General features: G+C 40.8%; 1 protein-coding gene across 4 annotated transcripts in view; it reads left to right on the plus strand.

The window, feature by feature from the left end:
* Window positions 1-18,964, plus strand: part of REL (REL proto-oncogene, NF-kB subunit) — a 53,072-nt gene that overhangs the window by 19,817 nt on the left and 14,291 nt on the right. For all 4 annotated transcript variants that reach the window (XR_010923009.1, XM_067565198.1, XM_067565200.1 and 1 more), the window contains 2 exons: window positions 3,823-3,914; window positions 15,932-16,072. Coding sequence is in view for 3 of the 4 variants with exons in the window: in XM_067565198.1 (XP_067421299.1) it covers window positions 3,823-3,914; window positions 15,932-16,072 (233 nt within the window). In the remaining variant the exon portion in view is untranslated. The remainder of the gene's footprint in view (window positions 1-3,822; window positions 3,915-15,931; window positions 16,073-18,964) is intronic.

An 18,964-nucleotide genomic window follows, 5' to 3' on the forward strand; every position in this document is an offset into this window, starting at 1 on the left:
AACACGTCTGGTGAAGAACACTGCCAATGGAAGAGAGTTTTCCCATTGGCATAATAAAACCACCTCTGGAAGCAGCAGAAGCTATGTTGGCGGGAGAAGCTCTGTGCATGTTAATACTTATGTCGGAGTAATTTATGTCACTCGGGGGTGGAATATTCACACCGCTGAGTGACATAAATTTTGCCAATATAGGCTGTAATGTAGACATAGCCTTAGATAGACTCAGAATGTCAGTGATGTGCTGGAGAGGCCCTCAGGGACAACCAAGAAACCTTTGTTAAAACCACCAAACCAAAATGATTTCCTTGCCAGACCTGGTGGTCTCTTCCTCTGTACATTTCTCCCAATCCATCCCTGACAAAGATACCTAATCCCTGGTACCCTACAAAATATTTCTGAACAGAATTGTTTTTTTGCCTTTGGAATGTGCTGTTTGTTTACTACCTTACTGTTGTATTCAGCATCACTCCGTGGGAAAATATGCTCATCTTTAGAACCAACACTTGATCTGCTCTCTGGGTCTTTTCCTTTCCCATCTTCCTTTCTCTGTTTCTCTCTCTCTCTCTCCTGTGACTTTGTTTCTCTTTTTTTTTTTTTCTCCTCTGGATTTCCCGTTTGGCAGCTCCTAATGCCTACCTCTTGTGGGCTTTGACTTCCAGCCTGTCCCCACTCTATACACTAAAATGATCAGCTGTGAAATGCATTAAATGTCATCATCACCTGTCATCATTAGAATCAACATGCCAAGGAAATTAGTGGAGTTTAGGAGAGTTGATGCCTTTCATAATCATTGTTTCAGACTTTCTGTAGATTAAGGAAGATAACTCTGCATTGGTTAACACTGCATTCACATTTGAAAGGTGATTTCTGCAACTACAAGACCTAGAAACTAACTTTATTTTTTAAATGAATGCTTATAACGCTGAATGTCATGCAGGCCCATAAATAGCTCAAGCAGACCAGGAGTTTGGGGGCACTAGATTAGAGGATCCAGTCATTCCAAAATATATTATTTTGTGCGTAAGATTTTAGAGAGAAGACTAAATACTGAGATCCTGTCTGTTCAGCATGGCCATTAAGGCCCTGAGACGTCTGAAAAGCAGGCCTCTCTTAGAAAGTACTGAGCCACCTGCCCTCTGAAAAACAAGCCTCTTCAAAGTGTCTAAAGTTAGACACCCCAAATCACCAGTCACTTGTGAATATCTTGGCCTAAATGTGTTTAAAGATATGTACCATTGAATGTTATCATAAATGGGCTAGCTAAGGTTAAAGATAGAAATAAGATGATTGAAAGGGAGACAATAGCTGGAAAAGAGCAATGGGGTAAGAACTGTATCTTGTGGGACTTTGTAGAGGAGTCTCAGCAGTCAAGGATTAACCATTCGTGCCATATTCAGCTCTGGTGGAAGCAGGTACAGCTCCTATTTAATGCTGGCATTGCAGCTCATTAGGATTTTATGAACACCTCAGTTAACTGCTGCATGCAAAGGAGTTGCTAATAAATATATCTGTACTATGTAAGATAAAGGTTAGAGCATAACATATTGTAGGTCATTTCTCTATTATAGAAAAATTTATAATTTAGTGTCTGTTCACTCCTTATGGTCTGTAATCTTTGGAAATTGATTATTGCTCTGGAGAAAACAAAATGTTTACAAACTATGAAAAGTGGGGATGCTGGTGAGGAAATAAAACTAATACAATAGGATCCAGACTATGATCTGTTACACTGTGTATCCACTATGGTTAGGTCCTTCTGCAGCTATCATTGCAGGGGCAGGATTTGTCCAAGAGGGAATTACTGGTACACATGTGACTATCTCTGTGTTAAGATTTTTAATTCCTAGTTCACTTGATGATAATCTGGTTTTAATACATCTCCCCCTTTCTTTTCCTCTCACTCCTTCCAGACTTCTGTTTCCCCTGTTCCTTTCCGCTCAAGTAGCACTGAAGTGATGCTGCCTAATTTTGTTGTGTGTTTTAGTCGGTTTCTCTTTCCTGCTCCGGCCCTCTGTTTAGCAGCAGTGATAGGACACCAGGTGATCACTTCAATAGTACCAGGGCATGTTTTAGGAAAGGGTCAGAATTTATAGGTTTTTTGAGTACTTCTCATTGGTTAAGGAGCTTTTAGTTTAAAAATCCTATTTGACCCAGAAGATGACTGACACTTGATAGTTATGAATAATCTACGGTAGTAGAATAATTGCAGTCAGTTTTTACGTAGCAGATAATATTTTTAGAGGCTGATTTTTTCATATGTATTTCATTGACACCTATAATTTACATTGTTCAGATAGTACAACAGGCAGAGCCTAAAGGGTTGTGTACTTAGACTACTTTCTGAGTTGGTGTCCTTCTATTTTCTCCTATTCCCTGTCTGCATTACAAATACAACTGGTTACAATACAGTTGTCCCCCAGTGTAGTTGTTCCCCTATTTTGTTATATGGGTGGTACCTTAACCCTCTCTCCAAACTGTTCAAAAGCACTGGGCTGTCAAATCAGAATTTGGGGACATGATCAAGAGCCTATCCACACTATAAAACTAAAGCATTCTTTAACTGTGTTTGGGGTAACCAACTGTATCATATCTGGGTTCCCCCTCCTTCCCCCCCAAACAGTTGTATTTTTAGTGTAGACAAGGCCTACAAAAAGTAGTCTTTACCAAACAAAATGATACAGAAATAGCAGTGAATTCTAATATTCTCTGCAAACCCTAAATACTGGAAACCAGAAATGGAACCAAAGTCATCTAATTAAATCATGAGGCGGCACTGCATTTTTTTTTTTTTTATCGAAGAGTCCAGTTGAAAATGAGACCTATATTAGTCCTTTAGTGAGTTAATTCTCTAACTGCAGTACAGCTTTGGAATGTGGCTTGGGGGGATGACTGGATCTTGGTAGAGAAAAATGGATTTAGTGGTAGCAGAATGAGACTGAGGAACTTCTTTGGGTCAGGATGGCCTTGCTGGCAGCAGGGCAGTGTTGGTTCATCCATGAGAAAGACAGATGGCTCTACGTGATCAGGGAGTCTAGGCATGGCTCAAGTTAAGAGGCTATTCGGGTTTGAAGGGAAGGGAATTGCCAGTACTTCCAGAGGCACAGCAGAACGTGGTAGCATAACTGACCTCCTGTGTTCTAGTGATATTACAGTGTGTTCAGATTTTTACTTCCTACTTCATATCCACCCTGCTTTGATGATGTCATGGTTTTTCCATGTGGGAAAGAATCAAATTGTGGGGACTCCCCCCACCTCCTTTGCTGACTTGATGTAGTCATATGCAAATGAAGAGGAACTGTAGCTCTTTAGAACTTTTCCATAACTAGATGAGATTTCAGACTGACTTTATAAAAATTAACTTCAAAATACTGTTGCAAATTTGCATTGCCTGATGTGAGACTGTGGGCCAGATCCTCAGCCCATGTAAATTGAAGTAGCTCCATTGATGTCAAAGTATGCAAGTTTTCACTGGTCGAGACCCTGTCTTCTATACATTTTAGCATTGCTAGTTTACTATATTAAAATTCCTGTGATAACTCTTTTTAATGTGAAAAAAAAATCCCGTTTTTATTTTATTTTTATGTAGAAATTCTTTCTTTTTGTCAATACCCTTATTTTGGAAAGATAAAACCCTCTTTTCTAAAGCTCGTTTGACATCTTTTTTTCTACACAATTTGTTAACGGTATATTTTTGACAAAAGACATACAATTTGATTTTTTGCAGGGAAGATTATAATTCAGGTTTTGAATATCTGTGCCAATGATTAAGTGAAACGGTTTTTGTAGTTTTTTTTTTTAATTACTCTCTTACATGTGCTCTAGTTTTCAGAATTTGGGGATTCAGTGTGTTAAAAAGAGAGACCTGAAAGAATCAATCTGTTTACGAATCACAAGAAAGATCAATCCATTCAATGGTGAGTAGCTGTTAATAAACTGTTTGAAATGCATGTTATAGAACTTGGACACCAAAGCAATTTAATTTGCAAGCACTTTCTTCTGTAGTGGCCTTGCTCTTTTGATGGAGGTGTATTTTAAAATATAGTCTTTTTTTAGATGCTTTCAAATCTCTTCCCTTTCATTTCATTTTCCTCCTCCAGCCTCACATCCTGTGATGATCCTATTCAGTAGATTGCTGTTGTGACTTCTAGCAGAAACATCTGTGTCTCCAATGCCAGATAGCAAGGGCAGAAGTCCTGATTTGAGGATATTGGGCTGCAGGAGAAAACTCCAGGAGCTCCTCCAAGTGTCCCATGATTGAGGCTTTCAAATTCTCCCAGCCTTGCAAGTCAGGGACTGTTAAACTACTCGCACTTTCCTGCTGACACACCATTTTAATGACACGTTCCAGAGGGTAGCCGTGTTAGTCTGTATACAGCAAAAACAACAAGAGTCCTGTAGCGCTTTAAAGACTAACAAATTTAATTTCGGCAGGCCTAAGCTTTTGTGGGCTGTAACCCACTTCGTCAGATGTAAGGAATAAAAATCACATAGGAGGTGTGTGTGTGTGTGTGTGTGTGTGTGTGTGTGTGTATATATACACACACACATTTCCAAGGGTAAGGAACAACAATGGGGAAGGTAGATATGATCAAAGTCCATTCAATAAGAGTAGTTGAGGCCTATTCACAACCATTGATTAGGAGGTGAGACTGTGTGAACAGTGACAATTACAATGGTTCTCTCATTACAAGAAGTAATTGTCATTGTTCACACATTCTCACCTCCTAATCAATGGTTGTGAATAGGCCTCAACTACTCTAATTGAATGCTCATATCTACCTTCCCCATTGTTGTTCCTTACCCTTGGATATGTACATATATATCTCCTATGTGATTTCTATTCCTTACATCTGACGAAGTGGTTTACAGCCCACGAAAACTTAGGTCTGCAGAAATTAAATTTGTTAGCCTTCAAAGTGCTACAGGACTCTTGTTATTTTAATGACAGGTTTTGTAGCTGAACTGTGAAGTGTTAATATGGCAAGGAAGATTGTAAAATCCATTGTTCCAGGATTCCTTGAAAAAAAACTGTGTGGCAAACTAAAAAAAAGAGGGTGTTTAATATTACAATCAACTTTCCTAATCATGTTTTTGTTCACTGCAATTTTTGAAAGCTACAGTATTTGGGTTTAATAGGCTACTTGCTTGCAACTACAGCTCCTGCTGCTTGATCCCATAGTAAAAGTATAATGATGTGAAACACATCATTATACTTTGCCATAGCAATGTTTGTGACACAGCAAACCTGACTTCATTATTGGCTGAAATACAAGGTGAAGTAGAATGTTTAAAGAGACTGATCTTGCAAAACCTTGTTCACATGAACAATAGTTAGTTTTGAGTGTGTGTTCATCAGGCCCAGGACATTTTGAAACTGGGTGAATAAAAATCCAATATTTAAAAAAAAAATCTTTCAAAAAATTAAAATCATGTATTCTTATTTACATTTTATTTCTTTACTTTCTTCCTATTTTATAGTTTTCAATTGCTGGAGTGGATATCTTGTGCTTGTTGCTTTAGTTTCCTAACTGTTAGAATAAATCAGATTTGTACATAGAGATTTTTTTCTGTTAAGAAGTTTCACATTTAAAATGCCCATCTTATGCTGCAAAAAACACACCTGTGGCTTCTGAGTCAGCCTCAGTGTGAAAATAGCGCAAAGAGAAACAAAAAATTGATAAGGAAGTAGCCTGTTCACAACTAACACCACCTTCTGATCTACTGAACTTTCCACAAGTTAAGAAAGCTGAAATGCTTTTGAAAATCCCAACCTTGGTACCTAAATAAGGTACATGCCTAACTTAAAGCTGTTTTTTGAAAATTTCATCTAAGTATTAAAAGGTACACAATGTTGTTAAAGTATTGAAAGTCTACATTTTATTAACACTGAAGCAATTTTGTTTTGAAGAGACAAAGACTTTGTGCCACTAAGAGAAGTTTTTAATAAAAATAAAATGGTGGGCGGAATAGCCCAGCCTCATTATTTTGTTCACCAGTTAGGCCTGATTTCTGACGCACCGATTTTTGTCCATTGATATCTGGTCCTTTGCAGTTTTTGTTTAGCAGGCATGGCTTGAGAGAAGCTTTGAGTTATTAGCAGGCCTTTTTGTTTGGATTAATTCAGCTTTTCTGTTTCCCTTTTGCACCTTTGCCCATCTTCATTGATGGATTGTTGTAGATTATTGTGACATTTTATGAACCTACCTTCCTTACAATTAAGTTCACAATCAGGATAGGGCTAATTATTGCAATAGGACAACACCCCAGTTATAACTCAAGTTAACTTTACAGTGAAGAGAAGCCTTGTATGTATTATGAAGGATTTGGAAAAAAACTTTCTCAGCACCATTTCCTGGAGAATTAGCTCTATTAGCCAGAGGGATGCCAGCCTCCAAACCCCAACCCTGACAGAGTTGAACATGAGAAACCCAGAGTGCTCCATCTTCCTGGCTGCTGAGTGATGGTGTGCACATTGGCTTCCCCCCTAGAACTTGGCAAATGGATGCTGCTCAGGGCCCCTATTCGCTTGTAATGGCTTTGCCTAGTAAGTGGTTGATTAGGCTTCAGAACCCACTTCCTTCCCCAGTTACTAAATTCAGCTTCCGTGTCCTCCCCAGTTTCTCCTCAGTTCTGCCTCTCCTTGCCACCCCCTCCCTTATCAGTCCTTCATTTCTTCTCTCTCAGATGGTCCCTCACTCACTTCACACTAGTCACACTCTCCAAGACTCCCACTCACACCCACACGTCATATTCTCACTTACCCACACACCAGGGTCATGCTCCCCTCCCACACACACACCCGTCATTCTCTCCACAACTTCCCTCATCAGCCCGTCTGTCAGCCACACACACACACACACACTCCAAGACCCCCTTTCCCACCGCCACACTCCCCCACAGCCCCACCCGTCAAGATCACTTCCCCCTGCATTATCCTCTCACCTGCTACATTCGTCTGCTGTTAGGACTGTTTTACACCAAGGCTCACTACAGTCACTGAACAAATACAATAGTTAGCTTTAAGTCAGGAGAGGATCTTTAAGAGGAAACTTTTTCAGAGCATGCAACACAGCAGAAGTCTGCAGTTGATATCTCGGCTATTTAATCAGCCTAAATTCTCAAACTGAAGAATGCACTGAATGAAAACAGTTTGCTTAATTGGCACTGGGAAAACCCACTGAGAAAAGCCAGACACACTGGTCACCCAATTACATTTTGTCTCAGCTTGAGGAATCCCTTCATTCCTTCCTACCCATGCATACTTTCCTTGCTGTTCAATTTTCTGCTGAAATTTGGATTTTTGCTTAAAGTGAAAGCTTTGCAAATTATTTGATGTTGGGGGAGGAAGTTAGTATAAAAAGTTGGAAGCATAACATTTTTGTTGTTAGAGGAGACACTACATGGCTAGACTGAAGCTTAGAAAGAGATCTAGCTGCTGGATAAGTTCCATTGGAGATGGTTCTTCATTTACAGTTTTTAGGTTAGATTGAAAACAGGAAGAGAACCTTTGTCCTAGGACAGCATTGACTACATAGAGCCAGGGCACTGTGACTCAGCCATTCTCATTTCCATTTCTAATTCTGCCCTGACTTGCGTGTGACCTCACTGCTTCTCTGGGCCTCAGTTTCCTCATCCGTAAAATGCTTCCTTATCCTTTGAAGTGCTTTAACATGTGGGGGAGAAGCAGACAGGTAAATGCTATTAATTTTAGTTTTTACTGGCTCGTTGGTTTCCTAGATATTTTATCATGATGGGCACTACACAACATCTTGAGAGTGTGTGATGTTTCCTTCATAGATTTGCTGTAGTGAAATCCCACTGATAGTGTGTTGGGCCAAATTCTGCCTTCAGACTTGTGAGGATCTCTCTTCGAAGGGGTCAGTTGTGATTTAGCTTCACATAGCCCCACAGGGATGTACGGTCCTGACTTTACCCTCCTGCACAGCTATGCAGGACCTATCCAGGAACGTGGGGAGAGCAGGGACTGCATGCTGGATATTCTGCTCTAGCAAGTGAGGCATAGGGGGTGGCTGAAGCTATCCACACCTCCCACTTTGCACCAGTCTGCAGAGCTGAGGGCAAGAGGTGGGGTAAGCCCACTCTGGTAGTGGGGGGATGCAATATAACTCTCTCACCCTGCTCTAAAAGGGTTTTGGAGGAATTGTCTCAGAAGTATCTTTAAGTCACAGAGCCTTTTGGGAGCTGCTCCCTAGATGGTGCATATTCATGCTACCCCTTACTCAGGGCTGAGAATAAACGCCGAGCCTAGCTCTAAATCTGTATGAGCTGGCCGTGTACATGGGCGGCCAGAATTCACCCATATGGGAATGTATGTGGTCTAGTTAGTGAAATACTGTTCTTGATCCTTAGGGCAATAATCATCATTGAATTTGTTAGAGAGCTAGAGGCTTAATTCCGCTCAGCAATAAGTGCACACAACTTCTTTGTGAGTTATCGAGGGCACAACATGTCCCTTGGTAAATTAAGCTGGTGTTCTTAACCTAGCCCTTTCTGCACACTTTGCATGTCACAAAATCAGCATAAGGCCTTTTGGCAGGTTGGCACTTTTGCCTCAGAAGTTTCCGTCAATGTTAAGTTTAGATGCTGAGTTGCCCATCAGTTCTAGAGTGGGTGGCTTCTACAAGTCAAATTGATGTCATTGGTCGGGGGTGGAGGGAAGAGTCTGCTACTAATCAGGTATCAGGACATCTATCAAGACGCACATGCCTCATCTATGCTTCTCTTCAATATTCCAAATAACCTTTTACTTTCCCTATACAATCTCATCACCAGACCACTTCAGTCTTTAATTTCACCTGATAGTGTATTGGCTTTTCTGGCAGCTTTAGCGTATCACTAATAAACAGAGGGCTTGATTTTACCAGTGGATTAGTTCACTTTTGTGCCAGGAACCTGGAGTTACGTAATGATGAATCAGGCCCAGAATTTTTGCAGTTCAGTGTTACGGGAGCAAGTAAAACGAGATCTCCAGAGATGCAAAATTCCATAGAACCCCACTCTTGTGGCTACATTTCTAGCGAGAGACTGGCAGAAAACATTTCTTTCTGTCTGCTTGTATTGCCCCCATAACCGTAATATCTGGGCATCTCACCCAAGTTAGTGGATTTAACCTAGCAACACTTTTGTGAGGTAGCAAAGTATTATTTTCCATTTAAGGATGGGAACTGAGACACAGAAGGATTGGGGGTGAGATTTGCAAAGGTCGTCCAGGGAGTGTAATTAAACTGATTTACCAGAGGTCATGCAGGGAATCCTGCAGCAGACCAGAAACTGAACCCAGGTCTCCTAAGTCCTAAGCCAGGCCTGTCTGCTCTACAAAGTTTTGTCAGCATAGCTTTGTCAGTCAGGGGTGTCAAAAACACAGCCCCATGTCAACATAGTTCTGTCAGCATAGACACGGCTATGCTGACGAGTTCTTCTGTCAGGGTAGCTAATGTTCGGGGAGGGATAGTGTTACTGTGCTGGCAGAAAAACTCCTCCTGTTAACTTTCATTGGGTATTCTACCAGTGTAGCTGTACCAACAAAACATTTGTAGTGTGGACAAGGCCTTAGGGTATGCCTTCACTTCAGGTTGGAGGTGTAACTTTGAGTTCAGGAGACACACTCACACTAGCTCTCATTGAGCTAGCTCCCTGAGGCCTTGTCTACACTACAGAGTTTTGTCGACACAAGTTGTGCCAGCGTATGGTCACTGCTGTAATTAAACTGTTGTTGCATGGCCTCCCTATGCTCCTAGTGTCAGTGGAGTGTAGTCACACTACCAACTCTTGCTTAGACACAGGGAGCAGAGCACTGTGGGTAGCTATCCCACTGTGCAACTGCACGCAGGGTGCTTTTCATTGACCACACAACTGCTTTTCTGTAGGAAATTATGCCAGGTTCCATAGATCCTGTTTTTTAAAATGATCAAGCAGAAAACAGTAGCCAGGCGAGCTATTTCAATCAACGTTTGGCAAAAAAATTGCAGTCTTTCCCCTCAGAGACAGACCTTGCCACAGCGATCCATGCCTGTGGATCACCTCCAGCCTGGATTGCTGCAGTGTGCTCTACATTGCAGCTACATCTGAAGACCACATGAGTTTATACAGAGTGCAGCTGCCCACTTAGGATCTGATTCTTAACTCAACTCAACTTTTTTTTTTAACATCGTTTATTGATGGGCAGTTAATTTGAGGTAGTTTACATATTTGTAAAGGCCCCCAGATGTTTGTTTCAAGCCACAAACATTTTAAGTTTATCCTAAGGGCTAGTCTCCACTTAAAACACTACTGCAGCACAGCAGCAGACAATGTAGCAACGGGAGGGGTTCTCACACTGATGTAGTTATTCCACCTCCGCGAGAGGTAGTGGCTAGGTTGATGGAAGAATTCTAGCACTGTCTCCACTAGGGGTTAGTCAGCTTCACTAGATTGCTCAGAGGTGTGGATTTTTCACACACCTGGAGTGACATAGCTGGGTCGACTTAACTTTTGAGTGTAGACCTGGGTTTAGTCTGATCACATTGTTGCATTAGATTTCCCACATCCTCACAGATCCCTGGAGGTTTAGGATGGGATTTTAAAAAGCACTCAGCATTGGTCTGTGTGTATTTAATGTTTGACTTCAGCAGCAGCAGAGTTAGGCCACTGCTGAATGCTTTTGGAGATGCTGCCCTCAAATGTGGGGACTTATTGCAGGCTATATATTTGAAATAGTTATTTATAAATTGTTCTCTGAAGATCTGTTAGTTTTTAATAGTCCACCTAACTCTTCTTCAAGTTGAGGGTTCCACAGTCCTATTTACTCTTTCCAGTCAGCACAATTTTTAACATTTCTTTTAGAAAGGGACAGACATTTGGAGGAACTAGTCATCATTGCAGCTGCACTACAGGGATGGATTTGAGGGCTGCCAGCTGAAGTCAATGGCTTTGGAACTTTCAGCTGTTGTAGTTCCTTGTTAGTTTCCACCTAGTATCATGGATGCAGAAGTGGAGAGCTATTACAGGTTTTATTTATTTGACACAGATAAATAATAATCTCTTTACAGCAGTTGTATCAAAGTATCTCTTTGAAACAGTGGTAAACAGCACTGAAGTGAAAAATTAATAGAAAAATCATTTATTAATGCGTAGCCTCTTACTTATAGCTGATTGGCCTCGAGCAGCTAACTATTTTCAGTGTTGCTAATTCTCACAGTTTTATTGCAAGTCTCATGTAGCTGATTTTTTTTTTTTTTTTTTTTTTTTTTTAAGCCCCAGCACCAGGAGTAAAATGATAGTTGAGAATCTCTCTATTTAAAAATGTAAGCTACATTTCTAACCCTCATGACTGCAGACAAAAGCTTGACCCTTGACGCAGAGGGCAGATAAAAAAAAACTCCAAATATGAAAATTCAAAAATATTATATTTAAGACATACTTGGGGTTAGTAATGCTGCATTTTCTCAAATTTATTCATTTAAAATTAAAATTTGAATAGCTTTTTTTTCTTGTAGATTGTGAGCTGTTCCTGGTGAGAATTTGAACAGCAATGGTTGATTTTGATTGTATATATTTAGTCATGTATGTCACATGTCTTTTTTGTTCCAGGATTACATGAGTAACTCGTAGTCAGGTTTCTGATGCAGTTCACTGCATTCAAAATTTGCTTTCTATCAATATTCTCGAAAAGTTACTTAAAATTAGCTGTTTTCCCAATCATTCCTTCATGTACACCTATGTGCTAGAACATTCACAGAAACCTCTAAAGGGTATGAGCCGCAGTAAAGTAAAGTCACAGTGAGACCAGATTTTTATTAGAATGGACAGTCACAGGAAATTTATGATGTTAGCCCAGGCCTAGTTGCAAAACTCCTTTAATTGGTTCCTGTGATGAAAATAAGGTGTGGTGCCATTTACAAATAGTGAGTTTAAAAGCAAGAAGGGGATGGTAAACTGTAGCCAAGATGAGTACACTGGCGGCAGGTAATTCAAATATGGCCTGCTGGTGAAACTGCCTTTGACACCCCCTAATGTACCTTTCCTGGGTGCACACCCTAATGTGTATTTCCTGGATGCACACCCTAATTAAATGTGCTGCGCACGCCTATGCCAAGAAATTAGACGCTTTCTTTTATAAATATAAAGTTGTGCATAAGCTTTTCTTAGCATATTTGTGCTCATCAAGCCCCAACATGCAATCAGCCCTCTGCTTTCTGAGCACTTCATGTGAGTAGTCCCATTGACTACTTCAATGGGACTACTTGTGTGAGGCTTACACTGTAGGACCAGGTATGTTTTTATCCTCTCTGCTACATATTAGAATATTTAGATATTTGATTCCTCAGCTCTTCCTTCAAAACTTAAGTCAGTGTAGCTACAGCAAATTACACCAGCTGAAGATCCGGCTCTTCATGTAGAATGAGTCACTGTGGTTTTGGTTTATTTTTTAAATAGTCTTTATTTAGAGCTTGACCCTGCTTTTGTTGAAGTCAGTGACAAAACTCAAATTGACTTTAGTGGGAGCAGGATCAGACCTTTAATTCCTACTCAGGTCCAAAATAAGGGTTTATTTTATTTGGATTGTAATCTGTCCTCAAAGGATGAATGCTATTCCTGTTGACATTAATGGGAGCTGTGTGTTTTTATGCAAGAGTGGAATTTGACCCAGATATTTTGGGTTATTTTTAAATGTGTCACATCACAAGATGAAGTTAAAGGGGGGGAAAAAGAGAATGTGATTGCTGCATTGTATTCTGTTCATCTAGTAAAAAGTGAAATTTAAAAATAGATGAGAGGAATCTGTCTTAAGTGAGTGCTTCCTCTTTCAAACAGCAGATTTTTTTTTTAAATGTACAACTACTTGTAAATGGCTAATATGGCTGATGTGCCCTTCCCCAAGACTTAGTCAAAAGGGGAAAAAAATAAATATTTATATCAGTCAGGTAATATCAAAAGGTGATTGGGCTGCATCTGCTAGACCTGAGCTAGGTTGAGCAGTCATCTGTCCTACAGAGAAAGGCGGTTCCAGAGATCCCATCTGTGCTACACATTGCACTAGTCTAGCAGAAAACTGACTTCAGGCATAATTCTAACAGCAGAAACGAGCCAATCGTCATTCCCAAACACGTTTGGTGCTGGCACGTTTCTACCAGAGCTTGCTGCAGAGGACAGCAAATCAGTGTGAAAAGGGCTGGAAATGCCCTATGGGCACCACACACTGCTCTCCAAGAGCCATACCAAGGTGTGGGAGAGAACACAACCATTGTTTCAAGGAGGGCCTGCCCCACTGCAGATTCTCCTGAGTGCACAAGTTTGGCATTGCCTTTCCCTGTAGATCTTAGCTTTGCAGGTTATAGGGGCTATGCTTTCTGCCTTACCAGAGTCCACAAATACCTTCCCATGAAGGTAGCATTTGTCAGAAACTCAGCAAGGTTCACCTCCTGGTTTCCTGAGTCCTCTTGCCTACTCCTGTTTGACTTTGGGGAGAGACCAAATCAGCATTGACCCAGAGTCCATGTTAGCCAGCTAGGGATAATTGTACTGCAGGGGTCCCCTACATCCAGACCCAGAGCTCTGCCAGCTGTCACCACTATAGCAGCCCCAGGTGCAAGGGGCATACTGGGGCAGAGTGAGGGCAGGTTGAGTGTGGCATGGGAGGAGGAAGATTAGGGAGTGATGTGGCTGGGGTGGACATGCATTGCGGAGATGGTGCCTGTGCAAAGCACCTTGAGCTGTTGAAGCAGTTAGCAATTGAGCTCAGTGCTGAGGACTGCCCTTCTCCTGTACAACTTTTACATGGTAGGTTGCAGGACTGCTACTAGCAGGTCAGGCCCTGATCATAGCCTCCACTGGGGCAGCACCGGGTCCCTGCAGCCTCTGAATAAGGAGGTGCAAGCTGCCCCCCATCTGTTCCTGGCCCAGCATCCAGCCCCTAGCCCTAGGAAAGGGAAGTTGGAAAGAGAGTGTTAATGCTGTGTGTTCAGTGGCAGGTTATCTGAGAGTATCTGAGTACAGAAATTGCAGAGCCCAGCTTAAAACGGTGCCAGTGACAAAACCTGCTCCACAAAGACCCTGTTTTGTTAAATTAACAAGTCTGCTACTAAGGTATATTATGTTATGAAACTTTACCTTAGACTGTCTGATAAATTAGCTGGGCCTGATCCTGCAGTCTTTACACTGACCAAACTCTGTCAGGAGAGGATCTGTTCCCATAAGGACACCAGAATTGGATCCAACATTTTTAAAGCTGTAAAGGGGCTGATTTTTTTTACTTTCAAATCCTGGTGCATTTATAGATAAATATCCATGTTTTAAAATGAAAAAGATCAAATTTCTTTTGAAAGCTGTGATCTGGAGGGACTGAAATATTCAAATCACAATCGCAAATGAAAAATGCAGAGGAACCCCTTTCTGAATTTGCTGCATGGACTATTTCAATAATACCAAAAAAGTGAAAAAAAAAAGTCACCAGCGTGGGCGTTGTCACCTCCTACTCTGTGGGGGTGGACACTAAAATGGTGATGCGTGTGTTTGACATTTATCAGTACAATGTGGTCACTGGGTTGGGTTTTTTTGGGGGGTCCAAGCATATTTCAAGCTTCACTCTTGACATCTCCAATTCGAAGGTGGTAAGGAAATGTGTAAGAGGTTTTTGGAGGATAGGTGAACTGGAAGAATTATTATGGTCTACTAATACTGCAGGCACTCAGTTTGTGATTTCTTTGAATGGCTAAATGAGACCATAAAACCATTCTCAAGCTATCAAGAGGTGTGGAAGAGAGAAAAGCCGCTTTAAATGGCTCTGTTTTATCAGTACCTCCTATTCTAATAAGTGAAATTAGATTTTCTTCCTTTTCTATGGTGTTATTAAAAAACCAGCATATAGTTTAATTCTGAACTTTAAAAGACTATTGTCAGATAACACTGTTTTTTCCAGTATCACATTTTTATAGTAAACTAATAATATATGAGGTATTTAGTAGTAAATATCTGAAGTAGGATATGTCCCAGATTTTGAAATTATGTGAGATTTTGAAAATTAAAATGGAGGAGGACAAACAAAATTAGAATGCTGGGCATGGATTATATAGTGTCATAGTTAAGACTGGGGAAAAGTATATCAACAAAATTCCCTACAGGGATTTACTTGTCACCTAAATATACCACTATGTGATACTAGTAATTGCTATTCCCAAAGATACAGAAGTGACACACATCAGCAAAAATGAATCTTCTTTTTTCAGTTAAAATGTGGTGCCTAATAATTGTACCTGTCAGTTGGGCCAAGGAGATTTTTTTTTTTTTAATAGCAAGAGGTATTAACAGGCATCTTTAGAGCCAAATCTTGGTTTTTGTAGCCAGAGGCACACTGGGCATGAGGCAAGAGCAGAGATGGTGCCCTGAGGCACTCTGGGCACAGAGATTGCTGTTTTGGTGATTCTCTCTCTCTTCCTTCCCTCCCCCCTCCCCCCCATGTTTATTTTCTTCTTGCCTCCTAAAACAAAAATAACCAAACATTGCGCTGAATCCTCCAGCATTGTCTATTGGCATGCCTCTGGGAACCTAGGCCTTCCACACATTAGAAGAATTGTGAAAGGCAAAATTGTTAATGTTCTCAACTTAATCATGCACAAGGGGTGGAGGGGAAGGAAAGGGAGAGTGGGGGAGAGAAGATGGTGGCAATGAGAGAGAGAATAGGCAGGGATCTGAAAAAGAGTGAAGGAGAAACAAGGTGGGGAAACCCTAAAGCAGAGAAGGACTTGAGAGAGAGCTTGGAGAGAGAGAATGAAGAATTTGGAGGGAAAAACTGAGGGAGGTCACGGGGAGGGAATGAATAAACCACAGGTGAGACAAAGACATTTGTCCCCACTGCAGACCCAGGTGCAGATCCCTCGCAAACAGTGGAGTTGCAGGCCCCAAAATAATTCTTATGTCTTTTTCTGCCTTTCAGTGCCGGAAGAACAGCTACTCAATGTTGATGAGTATGACCTCAATGTTGTGAGACTCTGCTTTCAGGTGTTCCTCCCTGATGAACATGGCAATTGCACGTTACCACTTCCTCCTGTCATCTCCAACCCTATTTATGATAACCGTGAGTATCCCACCTGGACAGGTGCACTCCTAAGTGATAACTTTTCCCTTGTATTTGAAGTGACAGGTGTCAAGTCACCTTCCTAGCCATTTGCCTCTCAGGTCTCCGGCTCCGGTATCCTAAGTAATGCAAACACAGGGCCAATGATCCTAGCACTGGCTTTGGATCCTAGAGCTTAGAGCCAAGGCCAGAATATAGACTGTAGATTATGTATCTTCCTGTCGGATATCAAATGGGTCTAACAAAAGTATGAGTGGTGTGTTGACATTGGGTAGTAGAAGGTGCAGTATCTAGCTCAGTCATACTACTCATTAGATTCTTTCATAGCCCTTGGTGACATACTGTAGCAGCAACCACAGGAAACCCAATTTCCAGGAGGCAAGGCGTTTAAAATATTTTGTACTGAAAAAGATTGCTGAGAAAGGTCCTAACTTGGACTTAGCTGGATCTTTAATAATTGTTGAAGAATTGGGCTATGATTTTTGTCATCTTTCTGATAAGACATTTCTGTGCCAAGTTTTGTTGGTCAAGAGACCAATTATTTTAGCAGAAATCACTGATTTAAAAAAAAAGTGCATTTGTGCAGTTGATGAGGAGAGTTGTGCTATGAATTGACATAACTATAATGGAAGTATTCAGTTTGAACCAGTGTTTTTGTTGTTTTTACCTACTCTTAAAGAATGCCATAAATCTCTTACTTTTGCCAGTTGAAATGTTACACAACGTTTTATTCAAGAACTTTATAGCAGAGCTGGTGCTTTGCTGTAATAGGTGAGGTTGAGATAAAATTAACAGAGTCAAAAGCAATGTGTCTCAGCTACCATTTAGAAATATGCCAGATCATAACTACAAGTGTATTTTAATTACCTTCACTCCCTGCTAAGCTGCAGAAATAAATGTCAGCTTGGTGTATGTTTTGGGGGACACTCAGCTTTTTTTGGTTTTAGCAGTGTGAGTCTGTGTGTGGGTGATTTTGTTTTCTGCTATTGATGTTTGGAGTCCTCCTCCGTTGTAGCTTAGCAGTAGTGTAAATAAAACATGATGCATAACATCAACCACAAGTCGGTAGAATTGCTGTGGTATCTTGTTTTGGGATTGGTAGCTTCAGCTCTGCGTCCCCGTGTCACCGCCGCTCCCCCTCCCCCCCAAAAAAAGTGAATTTGTTGACCTTTTCAAACTAGTTCTGACATAAAGAATTAAGAAAGGTCAGGTTATGACCTTGGATAAAAGATATATGTACAGTGTGTATGCACTCTCTCATAGAATATAAGGCAACCAAAATTATGCAGTTGAATACCTCCAATAAATAGCCACCCTGTTCAGGTAACACAAATTTTCCTCCTACTGAACTGTGATTCAGTATATTCTCATGTTTTATAGACAGAGAAAATCTGAATAACGTTTGTATTGCCAGTGAGTTTGGGATACCTACATTGCTCACTCAGAGATTTTGCAGGTCTGCTCAAACAAGTAGCAGTAAAAATATCCAGAGCTCTCTCTGCATTGTCATATGTTTTGTTCTGCACACACTTGTTCAATCTAATAATTTGTCTTTGTTCACTTTTTGTTATCAACTTTTTCATGTTTTTAAATGTCTGAATTTAATGTGGAAACAATTAAATGGGTATAGATGGAGCACAAAACAGTGTCAGTTTATAAAATAGATAGTGCAGGTGGCTCTGTCTGTACTTAAGATGGTTCCTCTTTTCAGTTGATTATAACTTTTTGCCAAACTTTAACTATTTAGGCTGAAATTTCCCATGCTGGGTGTCTACCACAGGCTGAAATTTTTTAGAGATTTCTGCTAAAACGGTTCAGCCATTTCTGAGACTGAAATCAGGAAGAAATAGTTTTTTTGCATCTTAAAAAAAATTCTTACAGCCATTTCATTGAGAGCCCAGGAGGGGCCAGGGCAGGAGAGCGAAAATAGGGGCAGAAGGGTCTGTAACCACTGAAAAACACTCCTCTGCGGAACCTAGAACTGAACCCAGGATCCCGGAGTCTTAACATTCCTTCACTGTCAGCAAATAGTTGTGAAACCGACTGACAAAATGAGTCTCGTCTCCCTCTAGTGGCTGGACCAAATAGAAAACAACAGTTACTCTTATACTGTAGCTCAAGTGGCAGAAGTTTGTACTGTGAATCTGAACAATCCAACCCTGCTGATAACCAGTGTTGGGGATCAATATGGTTCCACGTGATGGAATTTGTTTTTTTCAATTTGCTTTTTAAAAAAACTTAGTTTTCCGGGATGTGATTTCCTTTATTAAAAGGACATTAAGGTTGCAAAGTCAAAACTCAAAAGTTAGGCAATGCCAGAATTAAGGTTGCCTATTCAACCTTAATTCATCCCCCTTGTGTGTATACATTATGATACAGTCCTTAAGTACATGATCACGTACTAGTTTTTCCACAAGATACCTGATGCATTCAATAACAGAGCTAAAAGCAGTCTCAGTTCAGTGAATGAATCAGGGTTGTGCAGTGAAGGACGCCCTTTATAGGATACCTGCCTCATTTGGGAAAGTGTGAAGTGAATGAGACCGGGAACAGCAGGAAGAGAAAAGATTGTCTCATGGGAAAGGCAGCTGAATGCTGTCCTGGGGGTCTGGATTCTATTTCTGCCTCTGTTGCAGAGTTCCTGTGTGATGCAATGCAAGTCATGTAAACCAGAGTTTTCACATGGTGGGCACTGTGTGTTCCTCATTTTCTGAGTACCCAGCTTGAGACATCTGGGATCTGATTTGCGGAAGTGCTGAGCACTTTCAGCTGCAACTGAGGTTAATGAGAGCTGTGCTTCGAACATATAAAGTGTGACATAATATGAAATTCTCAGAAAAATCAGGCACTAGGCTTCTCAAATTGAGCACACAGAATTACTGGGCATCTATA

Source organism: Emydura macquarii, unplaced genomic scaffold (genome assembly GCF_026122565.2).
Source record: "Emydura macquarii macquarii isolate MOO-44397 ecotype Brisbane River unplaced genomic scaffold, CSIRO-AGI_Emac_v2 contig_2676, whole genome shotgun sequence".
Lineage (NCBI taxonomy): Eukaryota > Metazoa > Chordata > Testudines > Chelidae > Emydura > Emydura macquarii.